This window comes from Balaenoptera borealis (assembly GCF_965194805.1).
Source record: "Balaenoptera borealis genome assembly, chromosome: 8".
Classification (NCBI taxonomy): domain Eukaryota; kingdom Metazoa; phylum Chordata; class Mammalia; order Artiodactyla; family Balaenopteridae; genus Balaenoptera; species Balaenoptera borealis.
In genome coordinates, this window is record NC_138865.1 from 47540990 (window position 1) to 47566529 (window position 25540).

The following is a 25540-nucleotide window of genomic DNA, read 5'->3' on the forward strand; positions in this document are numbered from 1 at the left end:
GTATTCTATGTCGTTTTCTCCCTGATAGACTGTAGTTCCTTGAGAACATTGACCTGATCTCCCAGGCACCTGGTCTGTAGCACAAGTACTGAGCATAAGTAAATGGTCACTTAATTTTTCAATATATGTATCTCTACATAATTGCCTTACTTAATATTATAAGGGTGCAAAAGTACCTAGATTCTGTTCTGTATATTTGGTTATTTTTTTAACCAGCACATTGGTGTGGTTTTCTAACAGAGTCTCTGAGCAGCTGGCACGCCTCTTCTCAAGCTCCTCTTACTCAGATGTTTCCTGTTGGATGGGGGGCGCTGGAGGGTGAGCGGGGGTCAGCATGCAAGAGAGGTAGCAGCTGGCGTCAGCTCTGCAGCAGGTGGACCTCAGAAGCAGCTCATTCATCTCACTAAAATATATGAAACGTGTCCTCCTAAATGCCACAAGGCACAAGTCTCCTTCCCCAGCCTGCGATCCAGGACATTCCTGGGGATGAAAGAGGAGTTGCTGCCCCGTGCCAGGCACTGTGCCAGCGGTGGGGAATTCAGCGAGGGTTTCTTCTTCCTGACACCTTGGAGCTCACAAGTAGAGCCAACACACATGCCCATCGCCCATGTGCGTGCATGCGTGCACGCACACACACAGGTGTACAAACTGGCTCCTGGCACGCAGGCCTCCAGGTGGGCACAGGTGGAGGGCATGGCTGATCCACAGTGGGAGGGGCGGGAGTGCCTGAAGCCCTCCCAGGCAGATCAGAATCATGTTGCTGGAGTTGGGAAAATGAATGGCAATTAGCCAAGTAAAGAGAGCAGGGCGTGGTAGGAGCAGGCCACGGGCAAGAGCCTCGCCTGTGCAGAGACCCAGAGAAGGAGAACAGGTGGCACATTTGGGATCTATAAATGCCCACAAGAGCATTTATAGAAAGGCCAGCTGGTTGTGGTTGACTGTCAGACACGTTGGGATAGTCTTCATTTCTATTAAGAAATGTCCTTCCTCCCACTTTTCTTGACTTGTACCTATCCTTCATTTTTTTCATCTTTGATTGAAACTTAGGTAAAGAGAAATTGTGCTCTACTCTAAGAAAAACAGCCGTCTAAATCCAATTATCATATCAATTTGTAAGTGATACTCGACTCCTGATGGGGAGACAGCTGGGAGTGGTGGAGACTGGGGCAAACTGGAGAGTGTATTCTCCATCTGAAGAGGACAGCAATTCTCAACTCAGCTGCCCAGTGGCTCCAGATCTTGCAATTTTTCCAAAACACAGAGCAACCTGGATTTTTGGCAAGTTAGCTGAGGTTTTTAAACAGTGCTTTGATTTAAAAAAAAAAAAAAAAGCCTGCAGCCAGTGGAACACATCTGTATGCTGAGCCTTATTCCTGGGCCATGCTTGCAACCTCTTGTTTAAAGGCTCCAGAGGTTGCCAGGGTATTTTCAGAATCCTTCAACAAGTCATTGCTCTGCTTATAGTTACTCCTAACCATCCTTCTCCCCCTGCTTTCCAGAAAGAGATGACGAGCAGGATGTGTCACTAACGCCCCATCTTACCCTACGGAAGAAAGAGGAAAAGCTGTTTCCTCCTGGAGTCCCGGGCCGGCGGGAGGGAGACCTCCCTGGCTGAAAAGGCGCACCTACTTCCAGGAGCAGGCAAGCTGGAGACCAGCGGTGACTCCTGAGAGATGTTCCCCGCTCACTTCGTGTGCTCTTAACCCTCTGAGTGCTGCTAGCCGTGACCTGTGGACCTGGCCAGGAGAGAAGGACGGCCCCTCACCCATCCTGGAGGAAGGAAGCCTCTGCACTTACATGCGTGTCGCAGTTCTGCCTGTGACCTGCCACCTAAGCTTTACTGGAATTCAGGTTTTGAGACTGAGATACTTAACTTGTACTTTTCCACTTACCCGTCTCATCAGCCGGCTGCCTTTTCTGTAACGTGTTTTCTAAGTACCCAGTGAATTTTGGAACTCTGGATGCACAGCCAGTTTTTCTCTAACAAGCCTTCCTGTGTGGTCCCTGCAGGCTCTGGCCCTGATGCCGTGGTCTTGTCTGGGAGGTCTGAGGCCCGTCCCACAGCATCAGTGCAATTTCCCCCATAAGCAGTTTTACCTGGGACCACTCCATGGGGTGGCTTGTCTTGCCCCAGATAGGGTCTGCACACTTTCATTGCAGGGAAGAGACTGGTCTCTAGCCTAAGGCTAACTAGTTACCAGTTCACCCTCAACAGAATGTGTTTTTTATAACCACACCATTCCTTGTCTCTTCCATTCAAGATATTTTTTTTTCCCTGTTTCCCCGAAGAGAGAAATAAAAGGAAGTTATAAATGACCAAGAATGATCAGCAGATGCCCTGAGCCAAATTAGTGCAGTGTTTGTTCATTATTAAAGGGTGTGGTGGCTGTCTTCACACAATACTGAAATTTCAGTGAAAAAAAAAAAAACCCAACAAAAGTACAATGGGTAATTTGGTGCCTGTAGCTGAAATGCCCAGCCCATTGATTCGTAATCTTCCCAGCCGGCCCTCTGAGCTTCTAGATCCAGCCGATGTTTTCTTCCTCTTCCTCTACGCTCTCCCTTCCTCTGCCCTATGATATTATGGCACAAAGTTAATTTCTGCCCGGATGATGCTTGTGCCACAGTTGCCAAGGTAACAGTGGAGCTGGAGCCAACTCTCTTCTCCCATCCTTCCCAGTGTTTCTATCCCAGTAGACAGAATCACTCTGTGCTACATCCTGCCTTTTGAAAGCTAAGTGACTTTTAGCTGAAGCAGTGTTGCCTTCTCTGATTCATTCGCAAAACCGTGGTGGTCCTGAGAGCCTGTGACTAGGGCGTGATGATACTTCCAGGGAGCGTTTGAATTCGACAAAATAGCAGTTGGTGGAGGGATGTAGATAAGAATGTATTAGGGCATTTCAATGTAATACTGATTAAAGAATAACTCAACAACTCTGATCTTGTTTCATTGCATGTAATGTGTTAAAGCCATTTGGAGCTGCCGCGAGAGCGTAGAAAGGCATGAAGTCTTTCTTGGTCCAAAGTGAGAAAGGGTCAACTGTCTGGGCACCATGGCATTCTGTGTTGACCTAACCCGGCAAACCAACCCTTGCTTTGTATCTCGTCAAAGTTGTCTCATGGAATCCAAGTGCTGCTACCTCTCTCCGTATTATTGTGCTCTGATCAACAACAAACATACCTTTTTTGTTTTTTGTTTTTCTGCTTCCTAAGTAACTTTGAGAGGACAAGATAGGCAAAGATTTTTCTCAGCGTCATTTTTGGCTGAAAGGATATCTGACTGTCCTAAGGATCCAGAGATCAGACAAATGAGCCCGTCTTCCCGACCTATGCACGACGCAGTTAGTGCCACATGGGAGTGTTGAGCAGTGAGACAGAGAAATGACAGCATGGAGCCCAGGACCTGGGAGGAACTCTGAAGCTCTGCACGATGGAAAACACAGGAGTTTTGCATTAAAAAGTTCCTGCATTTCAATAATGCCTGATTAAGTAGGATGCTGGACTCTGAAGACTTTTGTTATGAAGTCTTTTGAAGGTTATTTTCTGTTAACTGTTCATGCATATTCAATTTCCACTCGATTAAAAAAAAATCCAGATTTTTTTTAAACTTCTTGGAACAATTTTCTCCTGGTTATATTGCTTGCTGCACTAATCGGCACTTCTAGAGTAAGTGTTGGCAAACCACTCTTACGTTTTAATTACAGACTGTTCCTATTCCCTCAGAACTTTGTTTGGCAAATTCTGAAGAAAATCATTACAGACGATCTTTTATCTCTTTGGCCTGACTACATCCTAAGTACCTCTCCTGGCACATGGAGATCTGAGCTCCTGGCAGCCCTTCAGGCATCTCCTACTCTCTGGGTCTGAGATTGACATCTTGCTTCTTCCTCCTAACCTGGCTCGCTCTCCCTCTTTTCCCACTATTTTTTTTTAGTTGAGTAATACGTGTATCCATGATTTTCTTTTTTTTTTGAGAAATGTCAAAGTGGAAATTTCAAAAAGGAAAGATTACAGTGACATCCATATACCCTTAGTTGTCATTCTCTTTAGTTAATGGATTAGAGTCCTTCTTTTATGTATGTGTGAGGTGTGTGTGTGTATGTGTGTGTGTGTCTGTGCGCATGTGTATGTGGGTCTTTCATGACACTGACATTAGTAAAGAGTTCTGGCTGGTTTGTTTGTAGGATGTTCCACAATCTGGCATTTTTTTCTGATTGTTTCCTCATTATTAGATTCAGGTTAAACATTTTTTAGCAAGAATACTATGTAAGTGATGTTGTTTCTTTCCTTTTGCATCGTATCAGGAAGCATATAATGTCTAGTTGTCTCTTTTTATGATAAATATTAAGCTTGATCAGTGGGTTGAGGTGTTATCTGCCTGATCCATTCACTATTAAGTTCTGTAATTCATTATAAAGATCTGAAATTCAGTATGCATACATTTTATAGAGTGTGAGACTGTACATATGTGCTTTCCTTTCCTAATATTCACAAAGAGGTCCAGGATCTCCAAAAGATTACAGCCATTGCAGTTAGATGATATAGCAGTGACAGAGAATTCATCTTTTCCCATTTAACAGAAAGAAGAGGACACAAAAAGTTTCCCTCTGCAGGTAAAGCATGAGTATGCTGACAAATGAGAATTTGTGTAGTCCCTGAAGCCAGAGTTAAAATATATATAACTTTTTTTTCTCCCATCCTCAGTGACCTCCCATTCAGACCGATGGTTTATTTTAGAGAGCGTGCATTTTCATTGATGGTGATTGCCCAAGGGTGCAAAAATTGATTTGAGTGGGGAGGAAATCTTATATATTACACTGGGTCATGGCCTGACCATAGTACATATACAGATATGAAGTATATATGTAGTATTAAAATTCTGTAGGGATAGGGAGATGATTAGGAATAAAATGTCTAAAAAGGCTCTTTAGGAGGATGATAATTTTTAAAAATTGCGAAATACTCCTCTGGAGTCAGTTTCTACTTCTGAGATTTCTCATTTTCTCTTCCTGGGGTGTTTGCTCATTTCTGAGGGCCAGGATGAATGGAAGCAACTTCGAGAGATTTCTTAAGCTATTCCTTCTACCCTCCCAGACCACATCAGTAACATTCCAGGTGAAAAACCAATTCTCCTCTCCATGATCTTCAGGCACAGAAATTCTGCAGCAACCTCTGGTATAACCCACAGACCAGATTCCATCTGAAATCCTTCCATTCAACTTGAGCTAAACTATTATCTTTGCATTTCAGCTCACCTTTTCTAGTATCCTACGTTAAGATCCAAAGACTGTATAAGTAAAAACATACTAAGTGAGAGCTTTATTTGCACGTCCACTAAATATTTGAAGGCTGTTACCAGATGTCTTTCAGCCTTCCTCCATTTATCATCTCCCAATGGCGGAATTCTCTTGGAAATCTTGTTGCCCCACTGCTAACATTTCTATACTTCAGCCTGAAACCTTCCCAAAGCTCTCCATGTCACTGTGCATTATGGATGTAACTAGCAGTGAACATTAAGAAATTACTGCATGCTTTCTCCAAAGTATGTTGTGTCTTTGCTAACTCTTGACTTGATTTTATACACTTATAAATTTTCTTTTCTATTGTATTTGCCCACACTAAATCCTTATCTATATTCTGTTCCGCCATTTTGCTTTATCTTCTTGAGCTTCCTTCCTTCCTACCTTTAGCATTCCCTGTAAGATCACACTGAGTTATTTTGTTTTACTCCCCTCTTTAATTGGCAAAGCATTAGGGGACGTGGATAGAATTTCTCTTATCTGTTTGTGGTGATTATGTTATTCTGGTCATTAATGGAAGCACATCACTTCCTATGGTCTCTAAACTTACACCACTTCCACACCCTATGGGTATCACACTGTGAGAAAAAGAAATATCATAGGAAAAGTACAGCCACCAAGGAATGTGTACAAAGGCAAAATCACTGAAAGGAGTCTGATGTGTCACTTGGATAATACTGTTGTCCTTTGTGCTTTGATCATTTTAGTTCTTAATGAAATAGGTGATTCTCTCCTAGAGTTAGTGAAACAAAGCGTGTTTTGGAACTAATGGTTTTTTTTCCCCTGCTTTTAAAAATATATCAACAAAAAAACTTATAACAGGTTGTTTCCCTCTGGGCAGTTATTAATTCTGGGTAAGCATTTTTCAATGAATAAATAAGGAGTTTTGTAACTTTTAGAGGGAAGAGTCCATTTCTAATCTGACAGTTAAGCTGTTTTACTAGCTTTTAATGTTCTAATTTCAAAGTTTTTCAGTATCTTTTCTAATTGCATCAGAAAAAAGATTTAGCATATTTTTAGTTCCATTTGTGATTAAATTAAGGGTTTGGTTATAAGAACAGACTAACAATTAAGAAAAATTAAAATGCAAGATAAAACTAAAGGATATTTATGAAATCAGTTTTATGTGAGCTTAGGAATTCAAATGTTACAAATAAAAGACACATAACCATCTTCTATTTTGTCTTTTTTATGTGTTTGCTTTATTTCTTTAACAAGCATATTCTTCATCCTGCAACAAATAAATGAAAAGAAAGGTTAACTCTACAAAAAACTACTTCAAAATTTATTTTAGACCACATGCACATCTTTGTATTTTAGCAGAAGTTCCTTTATTCTATTACAAATTTTCCCGGGAGGGTGTCATGCATATTGTGTAGCTTCTCAACAGATTAATGTTGTACATCTTTTTTCTTGCAGTAGGGTTCAGTATTAAGTTTGGTTAACAACCTGGCATATAAAGGTAATAAGTCTAGATTATAGAAAAAGCTCATCAACCAGAGTAAACAAACCTGAAGTTTAATCTCAGGTTTGCCACTACCTTATTTGTATGACCTTGGGTAGTATATTTAATTGTTCTGTGCCTCAGATTTCTGAACTGCAACTGGGGTCCTAGATTTGTTCCTATGTAGCTTATAATTATTTTTGGACACTGATGTAAGATTAAAATATTAACATATTTGGAAAAGCAGAAATATGTAAATTCTATATACTTGTATATTATTGATATTAGTACATTTACAGTCACTATGTAATAATTGTAAATGACTCCAAAAGTAGCCCCTGTTCCTAATAGCAACAATAGAATACTATGTCTGACAAAAGCTGTTTGTGACGAGGTGATTTCTACACACAGGGCGGTGAGGAATGAGACTTCTAGAACTCAATCACACATATAAGGGTTTCTCAGTTCCACTGTCTGAAATGTATACCAAGAAGTGACAAAGAGGCGGGCTATGGACTGAATTTGTCCTGCAGGCATGTTTTGTTGGACCTACGTAGATTGTAGTTGTTGTTGTTTAACTAGCTACTGACATTTAAAAATTGGAAAATTTGACACATGAAAATCAGAATTTCTGGCTTCTCTTAGAAAATCAGAAGATCTGGCCACACAAGGCTGTTGTTTCCAGGAATTGGCTGAGAAGTGGCTGACCCATTTTGATGGAGTTGTCTCTCTAATGTACCACTGTCCTCACCACTCCCTGTTGCCGCACAGACATATGGCTGGTTGTCAGTTACCACTGTCCTCTTACACTGGGATGCTTCACTCATGTACGTTTCTTGCCACTCCCCTAATGCATTTCAGGTCACAGCCCCTGCTTTACCATGTCTAGAGAGTCCCCTGAGGAAACCACTATTTTAATTTTCAAATGTATCCCCATACACATTGAATACCTGCTGTATTATTATATTCTCCCTAGTAACCTACATTGTATTAATGATAATTAATGGAAAACTGTCTTAGAAGACAATAAATTCAAACCAGATGCCTTCAATCCTTCCACCCAACAACAGCAAAAATTGATACTCCCATAAGAAGCTTGCTTCCCATGGAAGCTAAGCCGATCATTAAATCTATGCAATCTTTCAATATCCTAAATTCTTAAATTTCAACTTTGCTTCCAAGCAGACTTCATTGCTACATTGACCAAAATGATAAAGAACTGTCATTGGGAAGCAATCGTAGTGTCATTTATAACAATTACATATTTTATCTGATTTTTCTATTTCATTGTGAAGTAGATTTTAACAGAACATGTTATTTTAACGGAAACTTCTTGTTTTAATGCAGGATTCATCATCTAACTGAGTTTTCATGAAGACAAAAAAACGAACAAAAATTTCCAGTACTTAATAAATTAAAACCCCAATGAGGACATCCAATTCAAGCTAATTAAACTTTGATTGAGCTTATAAATATTACTGCATACTAGATTAAGTTGAATAACTGCTCCAGAGGAAATCGTATCATATAACTGAGATGTGACCTCACCTATAACCAAATCAGCAAAGGATAAGAGTGTAAGCATTTTCAAGAAATATATAGAACATAGAGGCACAAAGGTATCAACAGAATCCTATGTTTATTGACCCAGAAACAATATTTTGGATAACTGTTTCTCCATAACTGTGCATATAATGTCTCTACAATGATGTATTTAGTATTGCTAAAAACTACATGCTGACATCCATCCGTAAGAGGCAGCAGCATTTAGAAAAATCGTACATGGTGACTTGTTTATTTATCTAAAGGCTAATTATTTCACTTAGGGCAGAGATGCTGAGGTCTTTTAGACAGGATGAAGTTTGGTGGGAGAAGTTAACGTTGGCGGGACATGAGGAACTGGGCCGCCCACCCCTGCCCGGTCTGTGGATGAGAATATAGTCCCTTCTTTGCTCCAAACCTCAGATTAAAAGCCTCAGTTCCCCTCTCTCCCTCCACTCCTTGCTGGCGTCACACGTGCTGGTCACATTCACACTTACGGCCTCTGCGCTGGCCATTCCCCTGCCTGCGTGCTCCGCCCCCAAATACCCTCATGTCTAATTCCTTCTCCCCTCAAGTCTTTGCTTGAATGTCACCTTCTCACTGGGGCCTCTGCTGGTCACACCTGCCCACCAAGACTCACAGGCCCCCATTCTCTGGTCAAATTTTCTTTTTCCCATAGCGTCTATGTTGTGTAATTTATTTACTAGGTGTATTGTGTATTGTCTGTCTCCCCCAACTAGAATATAAATTCCATGTCATCAGGGATCTCTATTTTGTTGATTGATGTATACCTAGCACCTAGAAGAGAGTGTCTGGCACATAGTAGATGCTCAATAGACCTTTGATGAATGAATGAATGAATGAATGAATGAATTCACATGGCAGACAAGTGCCTAATTAAGATCTGCTATCAGAGAGAGATTAATTAACAGCAATGTATAATAATGATAATATTAGATGCTACTAACACCAAAAGTATACATTTGAGTGCATACTCTTAGCACACGCTAAGCGTTTTACTTGGATAATCTCATTTAATGGTCATGGTGACCCCATGAGGTGGGTTATCTATGTTTATCCCCATTTTAAAGTCAGAGTTACCTAAGTAATTTGCCTGAGGTCACAAGCAAGAAAGTGATGTCACACGGGGGTGCTCCAGAGCCCACACTCTGCACTAAAGGAATCACCCCCCCCCCCACCCCACCCCACCGCCATGAGGCATCAGGCTCTTCTCACATTGTCTTCCTCTCTGGAGATACCGGGGCCATGTCATGTAGCAGTTCAGCCTTTAGTTTCTTTCCTGGCCATTTGTTAACGTGATTGCAGCAGTGCTTCTGTGACCAGTCCAGCTGTGGTCAGAAAGCATTTCTATTCACAAGATGTTCATTCACAAATACAGAGTGGACCCTTAGTCAGAGATTAGGCGGGACAACAGATCTAACGGGGACACCAAGGAGGTCAGAATAACTGGTCCACAGAGTGTTGAGTGGTGTGAGGCCAAGACCAGAGGCCACAGTGAGGTCCCTGAGTGGGCAGGGGACACAAGTCCAGGAGGAATCACCCAGGTTGGGAGCAGGGTGTTCCTATGATCAATTGAAATGGTACCTAAGAAACTTCTAGGTCTTGCTCCCTGCTGTGAAATGGGAAGAATAAAAGCATGCATTTCACTCCTCCTTAGAGGAAAACAAAAAGACTTTTAAGAATTAATAAACAGGACTTCCCTGGTGGCGCCGTGGTTGGGAATCCGCCTGCCAGTGCAGGGGATGCCGGTTCGAGCCCTGGTCCAGGAAGATCCCACGTGCCACAGGGCAACTGGGCCCGTGCGCCACAACTACTGAAGTCCGCGCGCCTAGAGCCGGTGCTCCACAACAAGAAAAGCCACCGCAATGAGAAGCCCACACACCGCAACGAAGAGTAGCCCCTGCTCGCCGCAACTAGAGAAAGCCTGCGCGCAGCAACGAAGACCCAACACAGCCAAAAATAAATAAATTTTAAAAAAGAATTAATAAACAGAAACACCCAAAGCAGAAGATTAGCTTTGATTATAAGAAATTTGAGAAACTGAAATTTGAGAAACTATCACAGTTAATTTTTGCTGATTTTTCTTCTCCATGAAAAAAATTAATGCATTAATTCTTCAGCCATAATGTAAAATATGTGGTTACATGAACTATTAGAAATATACAGCCGAGAGGCTAGAGCAACGAGCGGCTGAGGGATTTATTTATGCATGTATTCCATGGGCTAATTTAGAAATGAATAGGAAACACACTGAATTTGAAAAGCAGCCTCCATTCCATCCACCTGACTTATGCAGCTTCCTTTGAGGTCACCAGGAGTCGTGCAGAGCGTAAATGTTCACAAGTTCCTGGTTCTACCGGGAGATCTTTAATACGTCAGGACATAATGCTGGCCTATGTTTTAAGGCTGGATGAAATTAGTATGCTACGATGAGATGAATGACTTTTACCTTCCTGTTCCTAGGGCTCCGTGGATATTATCCGTGAAATGATTCAACCGTCAAACATAGAGGCAGCATTTGTCAAAAGAGGAGTGAGTAGTGGGAGTATTTTTTTAATAGTAAATCATTAGATTCAGCAACTATTGAACCAAGTTAAAGAAAATTCATTCAAAAGGTGAGCCCCATTTCACACTCCCAGGAAGAATTTTTAACACATTTCCAACCTTAGCATGGGCTTCCTGAGGTTGTACAGATCACACCAGGTGTAGCTTTGGTATTAAGTACTAACAGGGCGTTATCTAGACATTGAATTCAGTAAAACCCTGTGAGCACATGGATTTGAAATAAAAGAAATAAACAATTGCAAGTCTAGAAAGTTCCTAAGAGCTGTAAGCTATAAGTTATTGCCATGTTAGCATTCAGGAACAAAGATTGTGCTGCCCTTGGGTTCATGGCATTGCATTGAAATTTGCGTTCTCTCTCCTAAGTGACTGAAAAAGGACTTCTGTGCGACTCAAATAGAGAAACATGAAAGGAAGGTACCCAAGCCCCTCACCCACTGCCAAGAGGAAGAGAAAATAAACGAGGGAATTTTTACATGAACATTCTCTGGTGCTCATAGATTCCTGTTACCGTGTGGGAAAGGACTAGAAACAGAACACATGGGTGTGCTGAGTGCTTTCAAGGGAGTTAGGAGGACGTTTTTGGGGGAAGAAGGGCTAGGCATTAATTTACTGAGAATCTACTTTGTGCCAAGCACTGTGTTTGGTACTTGACCTGTCTCCTCCCATCCCCTTCTCACAACTGTTCCCTGAGGGAAGTATTGGTGACAGCAGCCATCCGTAATCCGTTGCAGGTGTGGTGACCGAGTGCAGTGGCTGGGGGGCTGGGATGAGCTCACCCAGGGACAGGCCTTGCTCTCATCCAGTGCTAGGCATCGTGCCAAGCATTTTACTCTGATTATCTGAATTAATCCTCACTCCAGTCCTTGGGGTAGATACTATTGTTATTATTCCCATTTTACAGATGAGGAAACTGAGGTTGAGGAGCAAGAATCTTTTTCAAGGTCATGCAGCTGGTTAGTGGTGGAGCTGGGATTTGAACCCAGGCAGTCTGTCTCCAGACCCCCTGCTCTTCATCACTAGGTTACATCGCTCCAACACACACACTTCAGCTATTAAAAAGTTATTCCTCCTTTTACCTTGTTCACTTGCTACCCTGGTGACAAAGCTTCTTTCACCATGAGGGTCAAAAAATTAGTCTCCCCTGAAAAGCCCAAAGGAATCTGGGGAAGCAGCGATGAGGAAGTTACACAGGTGAGAGGAATGCCTCCTGCACAGAACAGAAAGGGTGAATCTGATGGAAATGCCCCTTAAAGTTAAGATCGTCAAACTGTTGGGTCAAAGGGAGGAAACAAGTGGGCTTAATGCCCACGCGGCTGACGATGCTCAGCCAGCTGCTGCCTAGGGGAGAAAACCTGGCTTCGGAAGCCCAGTCTCTGCCAGCTTCAGAAGAGCAGCCCGGGGTACAGTCGCCCCTCTGACTCAGAGGGGTTCACACCTTCCAATTGTCCCCCAAACAGTTTCCTTTCTGATCAGACTTGGTCTTGCAGGGATGACTAGTACATACCAAGGAACAGGCAAGACTGGAAAATGGGAAATTGAGCCCAAGTCATCAGGCGAGCCCCTCCCTGCTAGTGCTGAGCGCTCTCAAGGGCCCTTCGTCAACATAGTAACTGACTCACAGATGCTGTCACCTTGCAGATTTCACTGTGGCGGGAGAACGGAAGCCTCAGCTCCTTTGCTTTGGGCTGGGTGCCCTCATCTGTCTTTGCTTTTTCCTGTCCCTGGGTTCAGAAGCCCTTAGAGAAGAAATAATTTTCCCCATTTATGTGCAGTCCTTCAGCATCCATCCTTGTACCAATCTTGTCTGATAACTACTAAGATGTGATTTGCCTTAAGGCCAGCTGGGGGAGATCTATGGACACGAAGGAGACATCTGATAACTACTAGAGTTCAAATACAGCCGCTCCGTGAATACGGAGTGGAGAAAGCAGCTATTTCGAATGGAAAGCTTGCCAAAACGGACTATGTAGTCTGGCTAGCAGAAAAGGAAAGTTTTTATTCAGAAAAATTGGAAAACCAACTGTGCCCTTTTCTCTACCACTCTTAGATTGTCCTGAAGGGGAGATTTATTTCAATGAGATTATGCAAAGACAAAATAGCAGATAAGATTCAGCAACTTAGGGGAAAGATTTGACCAAACTCTTATTAGAAAATTAGGGACTTCCCTGGCTGTCCAGTGGTTGAGAATCCGTGCTTCCACTGCAGGGGGCGTGGGTTTGATCGCTGGTCAGGGAACTAAGATCTCGCATGCCACGCAGCACAGCCTAAATTAATTAATTAATCAATCAATTAATTAAAAAAAGAAGAAAATTAGCCTCAGAGTCACAGAGGCCCCTCTTCCTCCGCTGGCACAGCCTCTGCCTGTCCTTAGGCTCCCCTTCCTCGTGCCCCAAACTCTACAAAAGCCAGGAGACACTCTCCTTGCCTCCAAATCCCCTCTCCCCTCCCACTCTTCACAAACTGAAGCCAGCCTGCTCTTTCTAAATCCCACACCTGTGCCCCTTCCCCCCACCCCTCAGTGCTCTTCCCTGGCAGCCCACCGCCACCAGCAGGAACCAGACTCTTTAGCGAGGCCCCGAGGCAGGCTTCTCACAGGGTAGAAAGAATGACCAACAGCCCTTGCACTCATCCTCCGTTTTTTGGATTTCGTGGCCTAGGAAGTTTAAAATGCAACAACAGAGTGATTTAGGGATGCTCTCCTCACCATCTCTCCTCACCCTTATTTCATAGAAGAAAGGACATTTCAACGCCAAAAGAGGAGAAAGGGTAGATCTCGGAATAAAAGCCCATCCTTCAGGTTTCCCTAGCGTAGTGAAAGCGTCTACACCTGCAGCGGCCCGCTGGCTGATGCGCTGGGGTTGTAACGCAGGTGTTTTAAATAGCCACGTGCTGTTTTTGTGAGTTTGTTTGGTGCTGACGGTGGCAGGTTTTCCTGGCGAGACCTGAATGCCTAGAGGCACTTGACTGCTTGGGTAGCACAACCTTTCAATGCCTGGCCACTCTGCCTGTGATCCTGCCGGCCTGACCGTCTGTAAGAAGGAGTACGGGGAGCCTGCTTTCCAGGACAGCCTGGGGACAAGCACCCAGCCCGCCCTACCTGCTACCACTGCCTCCACGTGACCTGAAGGACAGAACTGCTGTGGCCGCCCCTAGAGGTGAGAAATGGCTCCCTTTACCTGAGGCCCTCAAGATTACTGAGATATCCTCACCCTCCCTTCCCTGCCACTAGCCCACCCCTGCCTAGAGGACCAAGAACTAGAATCAAGCCTCCTCTTTGGCTAAGGAGCCTCCCCACGCTCCACCCACACCCCTAGGTGATCTCAGGTAGGAGACAGGCAGCAATAAAGATAGTTTGGGGGCTTCCCTGGTGGCGCAGTGGTTAAGAATCCACCTGCCAATGCAGGGCACACAGGTTCGAGCCCTGGTCCGGGAAGATCCCACATGCCGCAGAACAACTAAGCCCGTGCACCACAACTACTGAGCCTGCGCTCTAGAGCCCGTGAGCCACAACTACTGAGCCCACGTGCCGCAACTACTGAAGCCTGTGCACCTAGAGCCTGTGCTCCGCAACAAGAGAAGCCACTGCAATGAGAAGCCCGCGCACCACAACGCAGAGTAGCCCCCGCTCACCGCAACTAGAGAAAGCCCGCGTGCAGCAACAAAGACCCAATGCAGTCAAAAACAAATAAATAAATAAGTTTATTTTAAAAAAAGGATAGTTTGCGTGCTAGCCAGAGTCTGGGTCTGGGTTTCTCTCTAAATGTTTCCAGAGGAACAATTATTTGCTCCATCCCTGGAACTGAATCCTTAATCAGAATAAAACTCATAGGATCTAAGCTGGATATTGAAGAAGCTGAGAGAGTAGAGGGCTGCCAGATACGGAGGAAGCAGAGGGGGCAGGAAATGAGAGAGTCCCATCGGGTGGAAGAACAAGGAGGGCAGGAGCATTTGAATTAGAGCGTGGCCAGGAGAAAAGGTTGTGCTCAGAGAGTGATCTATTTGAATTTTTTTTTTTAATTTATTTTTGGCTGTATTGGGTCTTCGTTTCTGTACGAGGGCTTTCTCTAGTTGCGGCAAGTGGGGGCCACTCTTCATCGCGGTGCGCGGGCCTCTCACCATCGCGGCCTCTCTTGTTGCGGAGCACAGGCTCCAGACGCGCAGGCTCAGTAGTTGTGGCTCACGGGCCTAGCCGCTCCACGGCATGTGGAATCTTCCCGGACCGGGGCACGAACCCATGTCCCCTGCATTGGCAGGCTGACTCTCAACCACTGCGCCACCAGGGAAGCCCCGATCTGTTTGAATTTAAGTTTCCAATTTTATTTATTGCTGAATAACTAAATACACCAACACTTAAGTGATTTAAAAGCAACACCTCTCTTATCCTGTCTCATGATTTTGTGGGTCATAGATTCAGGCAGGGCTCAGCTGGGCAATTCTGCTCCACGTGATGGCAGTCACTTGTTGAGGTTCAGCTGGTGGCTGGGCTGATGGGTGGAGCCAAGATGGTGTCACTCAGGTGCCTGATGCTTTGCAGGGACGGCCAGAAGACTGGGCTCAGCTGGGCCCCTCTCCTTCTCCATGTAGTCTCAGGTCCTCACCATGGGTTGTCTCCAGTAAGGTACCCCTTACGTGGCAGCTCAGGGCTTCAAAGCTAATATTCCAAGAGACAGGAGTGAAACTGCCAGCCCCTTAAAGCCTGGGCCAAATTTTCATATTAGTTCTAATACTTAGTAGACTCTTAAATTTTCTGAGTAAACCATCATGCCATCTGTGAATAATGACAGTTTTGTTTCTTCCTTTCCAATCCTTACATTTTCTATCTTGTTTTCTTGCCTTATTGCACTAAATAGCACCTCTGGTACAGGTTTAGTAAAAGCACCTGCATATTTACAGTTTGGTCTTTACAGAATATTTACCAATCTATGCTTTAGACCACAGGTTTAAGTGTGAAAAAAAAAATCATGAAAGAACTAGGACAAAAAGGTTTATTTTTAAAATAACCTCAGAGTGGGGAGGGATAAACTAATTTAAATAAGAAATGGCATGGTACTGCTTACAAAAAAAAATAAATAGATATGAATTGAGGGGAGGGAGGGAAGATGGAAGGGGAAATAAACTAAAGAGTGGAGGAAGGTTGATTGGATAGAGCTTGTGGGATGACAAAGAAGAGAGTTATTTTAGGAGACACTAAAGGAGTGTTGGGGAGAAATTTGGATAAAGATTTTAAGGAAGTTTTACACTGTATTATATTATGTAGTATTTTGTATTCCCTTTCCGTGGCCTCTTTATGAGACTTCACTCAAGGCACATCTTACTTTACAAACTTCTAATAAGACATTAGACTTTACAACTAAGCTTTGTTTACTGTGTGCCAGTCACTGTGCCAAGTGGTTTACATGCCGTATCTCATTCAATGATTATAACAACTCCAGGAGGTGAGTGCCATAATTTCCCCCACTTTACCGATGAAAAAACTGAGTCTCAAAGAGATGAAATATTTTGCTCAAGCTCAAACTGATAGTGAAGGAGCAGAGATGTGAACCCAGATCACCAGACTCAATGCCAGGACTCTTAACCACTATATATTTCTCCTGGTACTGGCCTTTTCATGGTACCAGAGAAAGGATATGGCAGCTTGTGAGTAGCTAGATGCTCATTCTGAGCTCCTGGAATGGAACCAGGTCAAGGTAAGTGTTGGCCAGGCTTTCCTGGAGGCAGCTGGCACACTATTCTGCAGTATTCATCTGGAGTAAGGGAATGCATTAATGTTAGTAGGAGTTTATAAAGTAAATTAATTCAGAGACATGAGTGTTTGTCATCAGGACACAGAAGAAAAGAACAGGAGACTGCAGAATATTGACCTCCTTGCAACCACACAAGTGAGGTGAGCCAAGAGCAGGCAGGAATCTAAGTAAGAGTAGAGCCTGAACTGAGCAAGTGCTCCCCTTGGTTGCCCTGACAATGGGACCTCCTTCCATTAAAATGTTATCATGTGGAAAGGCACATGCATACAAAGTAAACAATAATTCAGTGCAGAGCAGAAGTGTCAGGGAGGAGTTTGGGAGGAGTCTGTGTAACAGATAGGGGATCAGACCTTAAGGGAAAGAATTTCACTTACGTATTAAAAAGTTGATGTTCTCAGTATGTCTTGGGTTCTGCAGACCTATTGTGCAGGATGCTGTCCATGTAAACAATAAGCTGTACACCTGCGGTTTTATGTTGCCTCACCTCTCCTGCCTGATGCCCTCACTGTACGGAAGGACAACCCTAGGAAGCAGAGTGGGCAGGTCTATAAGAGCCATGCACCAGGGTCCATTTCCAGGCTCTCTTTGTTCCATTGGACAAAGGACAGGGCAGCACAATCCTACCGGGCCTGTAGCATGTTCTCCATGAGTTTTTATTAGGATGGCCTTTTGCCAATATCCCCAACTTAGTCTCCAAATCACTCAGGCCTTCAGCTTATAAAATGGGTTGTTATAAGAAACAGTCCTATGAAATTCATTAATGAGCCTCACAGAAGTTTTTTTTCAGCATTTATTTTAGCACCTACTATGTGCAAGGGTCTGGGGATACATCAGTAAATAAGATACACTGAGTCTCACAGAGCTTATATTCTAACAAGGGGAGACTATCAGGAAACATTATTTGCATACAAATAACTCCTTATGATCAGGATGAATCCTCCAAGGGTAAGCTCAAGGCACTATATAAGAACAGGAGAACCTGGATTTGGTTCAAGATGGTGGAGTAGAAGCACGTGTGCTCACTCCCTCTTGTGAGAGAACCGGAATCACAACTAACTGCTGAACAATCATGACAGGAAGACACTGGAACTCACCAAAAAAGATACCCCACATCCAAAGACAAAGGAGAAGCCACAAAGGAGAAGGTTGTCCTTCCGTACAGTGAAGCCACAATGAGACAGTAGGAGGGGCGCAGTCACAATAAAATCAAATCCCGTAACTGCTGGGTGAATGACTCACAAACTGGAGAACAATTATACCACAGAAGTCCACCCACTGGAGTGAAGCTTCTGAGCCCCACGTCAGGCTTCCCAAACTGGGGTCCAGCAACGGGAGGAGGAATCCCCAGAGAATCAGACTTTGAAGGCTAGTGGGATTTGATTGCAGGACTTTGACAGGACTGGGGGAAACAGAGACTCCACTCTTGGAGGGCACACACAGAGTAGTGTGCACATCAGGACCCAGGGGGAAGGAGCAGTGACCCCATAGGAGACTGAACCAGACCTACCAGCTAGTGTTGGAGGGTCTCCTGCAGAGGCAGGGGGTGTCTGTGGCTCGCCATGGGGACAAAGACACTGGCAGCAGAAGTTTTGGGAAGTACTCCTTGGCATGAGCCCTCCTGGAGTCCACCATTAGCCCCACCAAGGAGCCTTTAGCCTCCAGTGCTGAGTCGCCTCAGGCCAAACAACCCACAGGGAGGGAACTCAGCCCCACCCATCAGCAGACAAGTGGATTAAAGTTTTACTGAGCTCTGCCCGCCAGAGCAACACCCAGCTCTACCCACCACCAGTCCCTCCCATCAGGAAGCTTGCACAAGCTTCTTAGATAGCCTCATCCACCAGAGGGCAGACAGCAGAAGCAAGAAGAACTACAATCCTGTAGTCTGTGGAATGAAAACCACATTCACAGAAAGATAGACAAAATGAAAAGGCAGAGGACTATGTACCAGATGAAGGGACAATATAAAACCCCAGAAAAAAAACTAAATGAAGTGGAGATAGGCAACCTTCCAGAAAAAGAATTCAGAATAATGATAGTGAAGATGATCCAGGACCTCGGAAGAAGAATGGAGGCAAAGATTGAAAAGATGCAAGAAGTGTTTAACAAAGACCTAGAAGAATTACAGAACAAACACAGAGAGATGAACAATACAATAACTGAAATGAAAAATACACTAGAAGGAATCAATAGCAGAATAACTGAGGCAGAAGAACGGATAAGTGACTTGGAAGACAGAATGGTGGAATTCACTGCCATGGAACAGAATAAAGAAAAAAGAATGAAAAGAAATGAAGACAGCCTAAGAGACCTCTGGGACAGCATTAAATGCACCAACATTTGCATTATGGGGGTCCCAGAAGGAGAAGAGAGAGAGAAAGGACCTGAGAAAATATTTGAAGAGATTATAGTCAAAAACTTTCCTAACATGAGAAAGGAAATAGCCACCCAAGTCCAGGAAGCACAGAAAGTCTCAAACAGGATAAACCCAAGGAGAAATACACCAAGACACATAGTAATCAAACTGGCAAAAATTAAAGACAAAGAAAAATTATTAAAAGCAACAAGGGAAAAATGACAAATAAGATAAAGAGGAATTCCCATAAGGTTAACAGCTCTATGCCCACTTTCTGGAGAGTTTTTATCATAAATGTCGTTGTATGGAGACACAAAAGACCCCGAATAGCCAAAACAATCTTGAGAAAGAAAAATGGAGCTGGAGGAATCAGGTTCCCTGACTTCAGACTATACTACAAAGCTACAGTAATCAAGACAGTATGTTACTGGCACAAAAACAGAAATTAGGTCAATGGAACAGGATAGAAACCCCAGAAATAAACCCACGTACATATGGTCACCTTATCTTTGATAAAGGAGGCAAGGATATACAATGGAGAAAAGACAATCTCTTCAATAAGTGGTGCTGGGAAAACTGGACAGCTACATGTAAAAGAATGAAATTAGAACACTCCCTAACACCATACACAAAAATAAACTCAAAATGGATTAAAGACCTTAATGTTAGACCAGACACTACAAAACTCTTAGAGGAAAATATAGGAAGAACACTCTTTGACATAAATCACAGCAAGATCTTTTTTGGCCCACCTCCTTGAGTAATGGAAATAAAAACAAAAATAAGCAAATGGGACCTAATGAAACTTAAAAGCTTTTGAACAGCAAAGGAAACTATAAACAAGACAAAAAGACAACCCTCAGAATGGGAGAAAATATTTTCAAACGAATCAACCGACAAAGGCTTATCTGGAGCCAGCCAAGCAAATAGAAAGAAAAGAGCCCTCCAAGCAAAAGGGCCAGATGGAGAAAGACCCTCGAGCAAGAACAGGTTCTTTGAAGCACTGAAGGAACACTAGGGTGCCTGGGGCCCCGGGAGGGAGGTGGTGGGTGGCACAGACACAGCCGGAGAGGTAAGCAGGGGCCAGATCACACAGAAAATGAGCCTGTCTGATTCCAACACCAAGAATAGGGGTCCACCCTCTGAGAAATAGTTTCTTATTTCTCTCAACACCATGGGTCGTAAAATTGACAAGATTCTCTTTTTTGTATTATCTCTTTCTATGAAGGATAGACCCAATTCTATGCCAACCTTGAACATGGTCATAGGACTTTACCTTTTAAAGTTGCCTTTTAAAGCTGATTCCTGCTTAACTGAGTCCCTGAACTTGCTTTTCAATCTCCGCCACCCCATATTTTATTATTTTTATGTTATGCCATTATTTTCTGTATCTCTTATAAAGGTCCTAAAATCCTTTCTGGGATAAGATGTGCTAAAGTTCACATAAAGTAAGTGTAAATATCATGGTAACTTGTTCATTGAGTCAGGCTTGGTCACTGCTCAAATTCCCGTTGCATTTGAAAGTGAACTTCACATTCTCACTTTTGTGGAGGGCAAATCATTTAACTTCAGTGTATGTTTAGAGGCCTCCAAGTTTTCATTCATTCTGGTGTCTTTATTTATTTATTTATTTTTGGCTCTGTTGGGTCTTCGTTGTGGTGTGCGCGCTTCTCACTGCGGTGGTTTCTCTTGTTGCGGAGCACGGGCTCTAGGCACATGGCTTCCATAGTTGTGGCTCACGGGCTTCAGTAGTTGTGGCTCATGAGCTTAGTTGCTCCGCGGCATGTGGGATCTTCCTGGACCAGGGCTCGAACCCGTGTTCCCTGCATTGGCAGGTGGGTTCTCAACCACTGCGCCACCAGGGAAACCCTATTCTGGTGTCTTTAATCTTTTTACTATGTAAATTTCCCTTTAGAAGATGTGAACATGGATCGTCACTTCAAGTTGAATGAGAAGATATAAGATTATATCTTATCTCTTATATAAGAAAGGAATTAGAGCAGGATTTGGGGCGAGGGTGACCATTGAGAAGAAAGAAAAAGACAACAGTGTTCAGAAGTTCTGAATGTTTCTGAGTCAACTAAATTTGAAAGTAGCTACATTGTCACTTCCCCCTTCATCTTCCTGAAAATTCCTACCCCAAAGCCTTAAGTAGGGTCCCTCACAGTAGGATATGTGCCAGAGTGGGGTGGAGGGAGCCATGTGGCCCAGAATGGGGTGTCAAAGCTCAGGCAGGATGAGAAGGGCATCTGAGTAGGAGGAGGGATGCTCGGTTTGGAATATTGGAACCGAATCAGGATCAGGAGGGAATCCATGCAGGGGTGAGGTGGAAGAGGGGTAGCCTGGCATGGTGTATTGGAGCCCAGGTGAAATGAGGCGGGCATCTGTGTAGGAGGGCTGCCTACCATGAGGTGGCAGAGGCCAGTGGGGTGAGGAGGTCATCTATCTGGGAGAGCTGCCTGGCAGAGGGTGTCAGAGCCTGAGTGGGTTGTGAAGGACATCTAGGCAGCGGGAGGGAGGTAGCAGCAATGGAAGGTTGATTCTTTACCATGGGGAGGAGGGGGAAGTTAAACAAGTAAATATACTCCATTAAGTATAATGGAAGCCAGGTTTCTCACCATCAAAGAAGGGGGTTATAAATATGTAAACAGGTGTTGCTCTGAAATTAAAGGTAACTGTTTGAACCCATGTTTTTGTTATAGATAGATATAGAAATAAATATAGATGTAAATATGTGTATGTATGTATATGCGTATATTACATACACATATACACTTGTACATACACTGTATTTCTGTCTCTGTCCACTGAGAGGACCTGACCACAGTGGTGTTCTGATTCAATGAACACATCTAGTGTCCAGATCTTGGCATGTGGATACTATTGTCCCCTGAAAGGAACCAGGAATTCTTAGAGATGATGGTTGGTTCCACGGCTGGGGCTGGGAAAATCCAAGATGAGTGTGGAACAGTGAGTATCAAGCACCTGGAAATGTTCATATGCTTTAAGGTAGAAATTCCTCATTTAGGAAACTATCTAAATGAAATCATTATAAATGCTGAAAAAATTTTAGCCATAAATATGCTCATTACTTTACTGTGTGTAATAAGGAAAATTGGAAACAACCTAACCAACAATAAGGTAAATGACCCAAAAATGTAATAAATATTCACTGAATTGGATGTTATAGAGATATTAAAATTAAGTGTGTCAGAATGCTTATAATGTTAAATTATAAATACAACATCTAGATTCAGTATGAGGACAACTTCTCACCGAGATCTGGCTCTTCCCTGCAGCCTTCTAGAACCCCTTCTCCTATATCTCATGTACCCCAGTGTATATCAGTGCCTTGAGGTGTGGTTGGCATTCTTGCTCTTCAATATCTTGACTTTTGTGCTCTCAAAAACCACCTATCCTCCCAGGTTTACGCCATTTAACAATACCACTTTCTACCACCCTACCCACCACCATCATCTTTTGTCATTCTCTACACCAGCCTCATTCACGGAAGACCAAGGTACCACTCTCCCACAGTTCCTCTCATTTCCAAGTCTTACACGTCCTAGGGAGCTTCATTGGTCCCAGACAACACATCATGGTCTCTCATTTTACTTAATTTACATCCCAATGCCAGTGTTCTTCTTCCCTTCTAATCTAATTTAGCAATCTGAAGCCAGGTCCTTTGGACCTCGTTATGACACAGCACTGTGTGCAGCTTTGAAGTGTTAAACTTCCAGACCCCACTGTAAATCAGTTTTTCCACTCTTTACTTAGCAGCCTCAATGTTCTTGTCCCTCTGTCCTAATGCATCCACCCTGTTATCCTGAATCTTTGGATAGCTGTTAATTAGCAACCTCCTTAAGACTTAGGTTAAGTGGCAGTTTTTAAATAGCAACCTAATTAAACAACTTCAGCCTGGCCAGATTCCATGCAGTCTTCCCTTGCCTCTTCTATTAAGTTGTGAATGAAAGATCTGGTTTTAAACCCAACGTTTTAATATCAACAGATATTTCTCTTTTACTACATGAGTCACCATATTAGTAAAATACCCTTACTTCAATATTTCTATTTATCTAGAAGCTAAAAAAAGCTTTACCTTAATAAAAAAATAAAATAATATAAATAAAAAGGATCTGGACCTGGGCAAAAAAAGCTTAGATACTCAAAATGATACACAAAAGTACACATTGATAATCAAGGTTCTCACTTAACCCAGAGGGCGCTATAAATTCTTGACAGTCCCACAAAGAGAGAAAAGAGATTACATTCTGTTCAAAAGAACTTTCTTATATTTTATTGAAAGATTCTAGTTCTTTGAAAATTAGCAATCCTGAATGAAATGGTAACTTCTGTTTAGTTTGAGAGAGTCTGTTAAAGAGAACCTCAGTTCCCTAACCATTCTGATGAAGCGGAGTTCATTGTTCTTGGTTTTACAAAATTACAATGATATAACCAATCATTTATTTTATGTCATGTGTAAACTTACTATTTAGATTTTAGGAAAGTAATATTCAACTTAATATTTTAAACAAGGTTTGAGGCTTATGTTCATGGATTGCAACAACTAATGTACGCTTTGTGGAACTATCTGCGTTTAATGGATTCTCTCGAAGATTAGGGTGACTCAACTGACAGTCTTTAAAATACGTTTGGGGTCATTTTACAACATGATCTCATTTCTTAATGTTTGTGTGTCTTCTACTGCATCACTTTTTCTACTTATATTTACTTTCCTAGTAGGGTACTGGTGTGTTATGCCTCTTAAAAAGCTGTGTATATGAAAATCTCACCAGCGCAAATCCTTTTAGGCATGAAAAAAAAATTTTCTGTATAGAAAGTAAATAAATTCTTTATGAAGTAAATAAATTCAAGAAATAAATTCAACCCAGTAAATGCCTTGAATATCTACTTGGTATGATATCTAATTTACTTATTTTCCAGATGAGGAAATTCAGGGTTAGAGAGATGATTTGCTCATGATCACATAGGTAGTAAGTGATGGAGCTAAGACCCAAATATATTCCTTCTTACTCCTGGCCCAGTGCTCTTGTTGGAGAAGACACCGAAATGGAAGGGGCTTATAATTCATACATGGTCAAGAAACAAGAAATAAAATAAAATCATAGATTAGAAAGTATATCTAATGACATCCTTGGTATTAGCAATGGATCCTTCTTAGGGCATTCTTCAAAGACATAAAATATAGTTTAATATATAGAAAGTAATATACACTTTTTTTAAAGATAAGCTTTTACTCTATTGAGTAATAGAATATTTACATTCATGGAAATGATAACTACAGACTAAAATGATGATATCCAGTGAGGACACATTCAATTTTAGTTTCCATAATCTCTTCCCAAGAACCCAAAGAGTTTATCTAGTGTTTGTTTGCTAGGGCTGCCATAATGAAGTACCACAAACTGAGTGGCTTAAACAACAGAAATTTGCTGACTCACAGTTCTGGAGTCTAGACATCTGAGACCAATGTGTTAGTAGGGTTGGTTCCTTCTGAGGGCTGTAAGGGAGAATCTGTCCTGTGCCTCTCTTCTAGCTTTTGGTAGTTTCTTGGCAGTCTTCAGTGTTCCTTGATTTTTGCTGCATCATCCCCATCTCTGCCTTCATCTTCACATGGCATTCTCCCTGTGTGTGTGTGTGTGTGTGTGTGTGTGTGTGTGTGTGTGTGTGTGTCTGTCTGTCTGTCTATGTTCAACTTTCCCTTTTTTATAAGAATAGCAGTCATGTTGTATTAGGGGCCCACCCTACTATAGTATGACTTCATCTTAACTAATTACATCTGCAGTGACCCCATCTCAAACAGGGTCACGTTCTGAGGTACTAGAGGGTTAGGACTTCAACATATGAACTTGGGGGTGGGGAGACACAGTTCAACCCATAACACTAGTGATATACTCTAGAAACAGTACTGGTCATGGGACAAAGGAAAATTAGAATCAATTTTTAAACAAACTTAGTTTCATAAAATCGAATGTTTAAAAAAAAAAATCTACCAATTCACTCTACCAGTTCCATTACACGTAGAGAGGGTTTGTCACATCTGAAAATAAGCATAACTATTCTGCAGAGAGAACAACTGGTAATTCCACTGGCTGCCACCTCCTCCCCAACCCTGGAACTTCTGTCTTCTGCTAAGTTTCATCATGGCTGAGCTCCATCAGCCAAAGATGTGCAGTGGTTCAGGGCAACCAGGGGCATGCTTGCTCCAAGTACCTCCCCTTTTCTATGTTGCACACTGTTAGGGAGATGCCAAAGTAAAGGGCTCCAGAAGCCTGCTAGCTCTTTACTCACATCTCTTCTCCACTTCCCAGCACCCACGGAAGAATGGGCTGGAGGGCCTAAAAGAAAAACAGTACCATACACAGGACCACCTCCCTTTGGTTGACCGAGGCTGTGATCCTGACCATCTTTTCCTTTAGTGTAAGTCCTCTCTGCTTCCTCTCACCCTCTTAAGCAATTAGACTCCTGCCGAGTTTACTCTTTAGTACCTCAGGTATGCCCAGTCAATACCACACTGGCTGGACTTCATTTGTGAGCCTTCATTATACTG

At 42.8% G+C, this 25540-nt stretch overlaps 1 protein-coding gene across 4 annotated transcripts in view; it reads left to right on the forward strand.

Annotated features, from left to right (window-relative positions):
* Positions 1-25540, forward strand: part of MOB3B (MOB kinase activator 3B) — a 250906-nt gene that overhangs the window by 209683 nt on the left and 15683 nt on the right. Inside the window, exon 4 of one of the 4 annotated variants that reach the window (XM_082400613.1) lies at positions 1500-2940. The exons of the other annotated variants lie outside the window; for them this stretch is intronic. Within the exon in view, the coding sequence (XP_082256739.1) occupies positions 1500-1529 (30 nt within the window). The 3' untranslated portion in view covers positions 1530-2940. Of the gene's footprint in view, positions 1-1499; positions 2941-25540 lie in introns of those variants that run through there. 4 annotated transcript variants of the gene reach the window in all.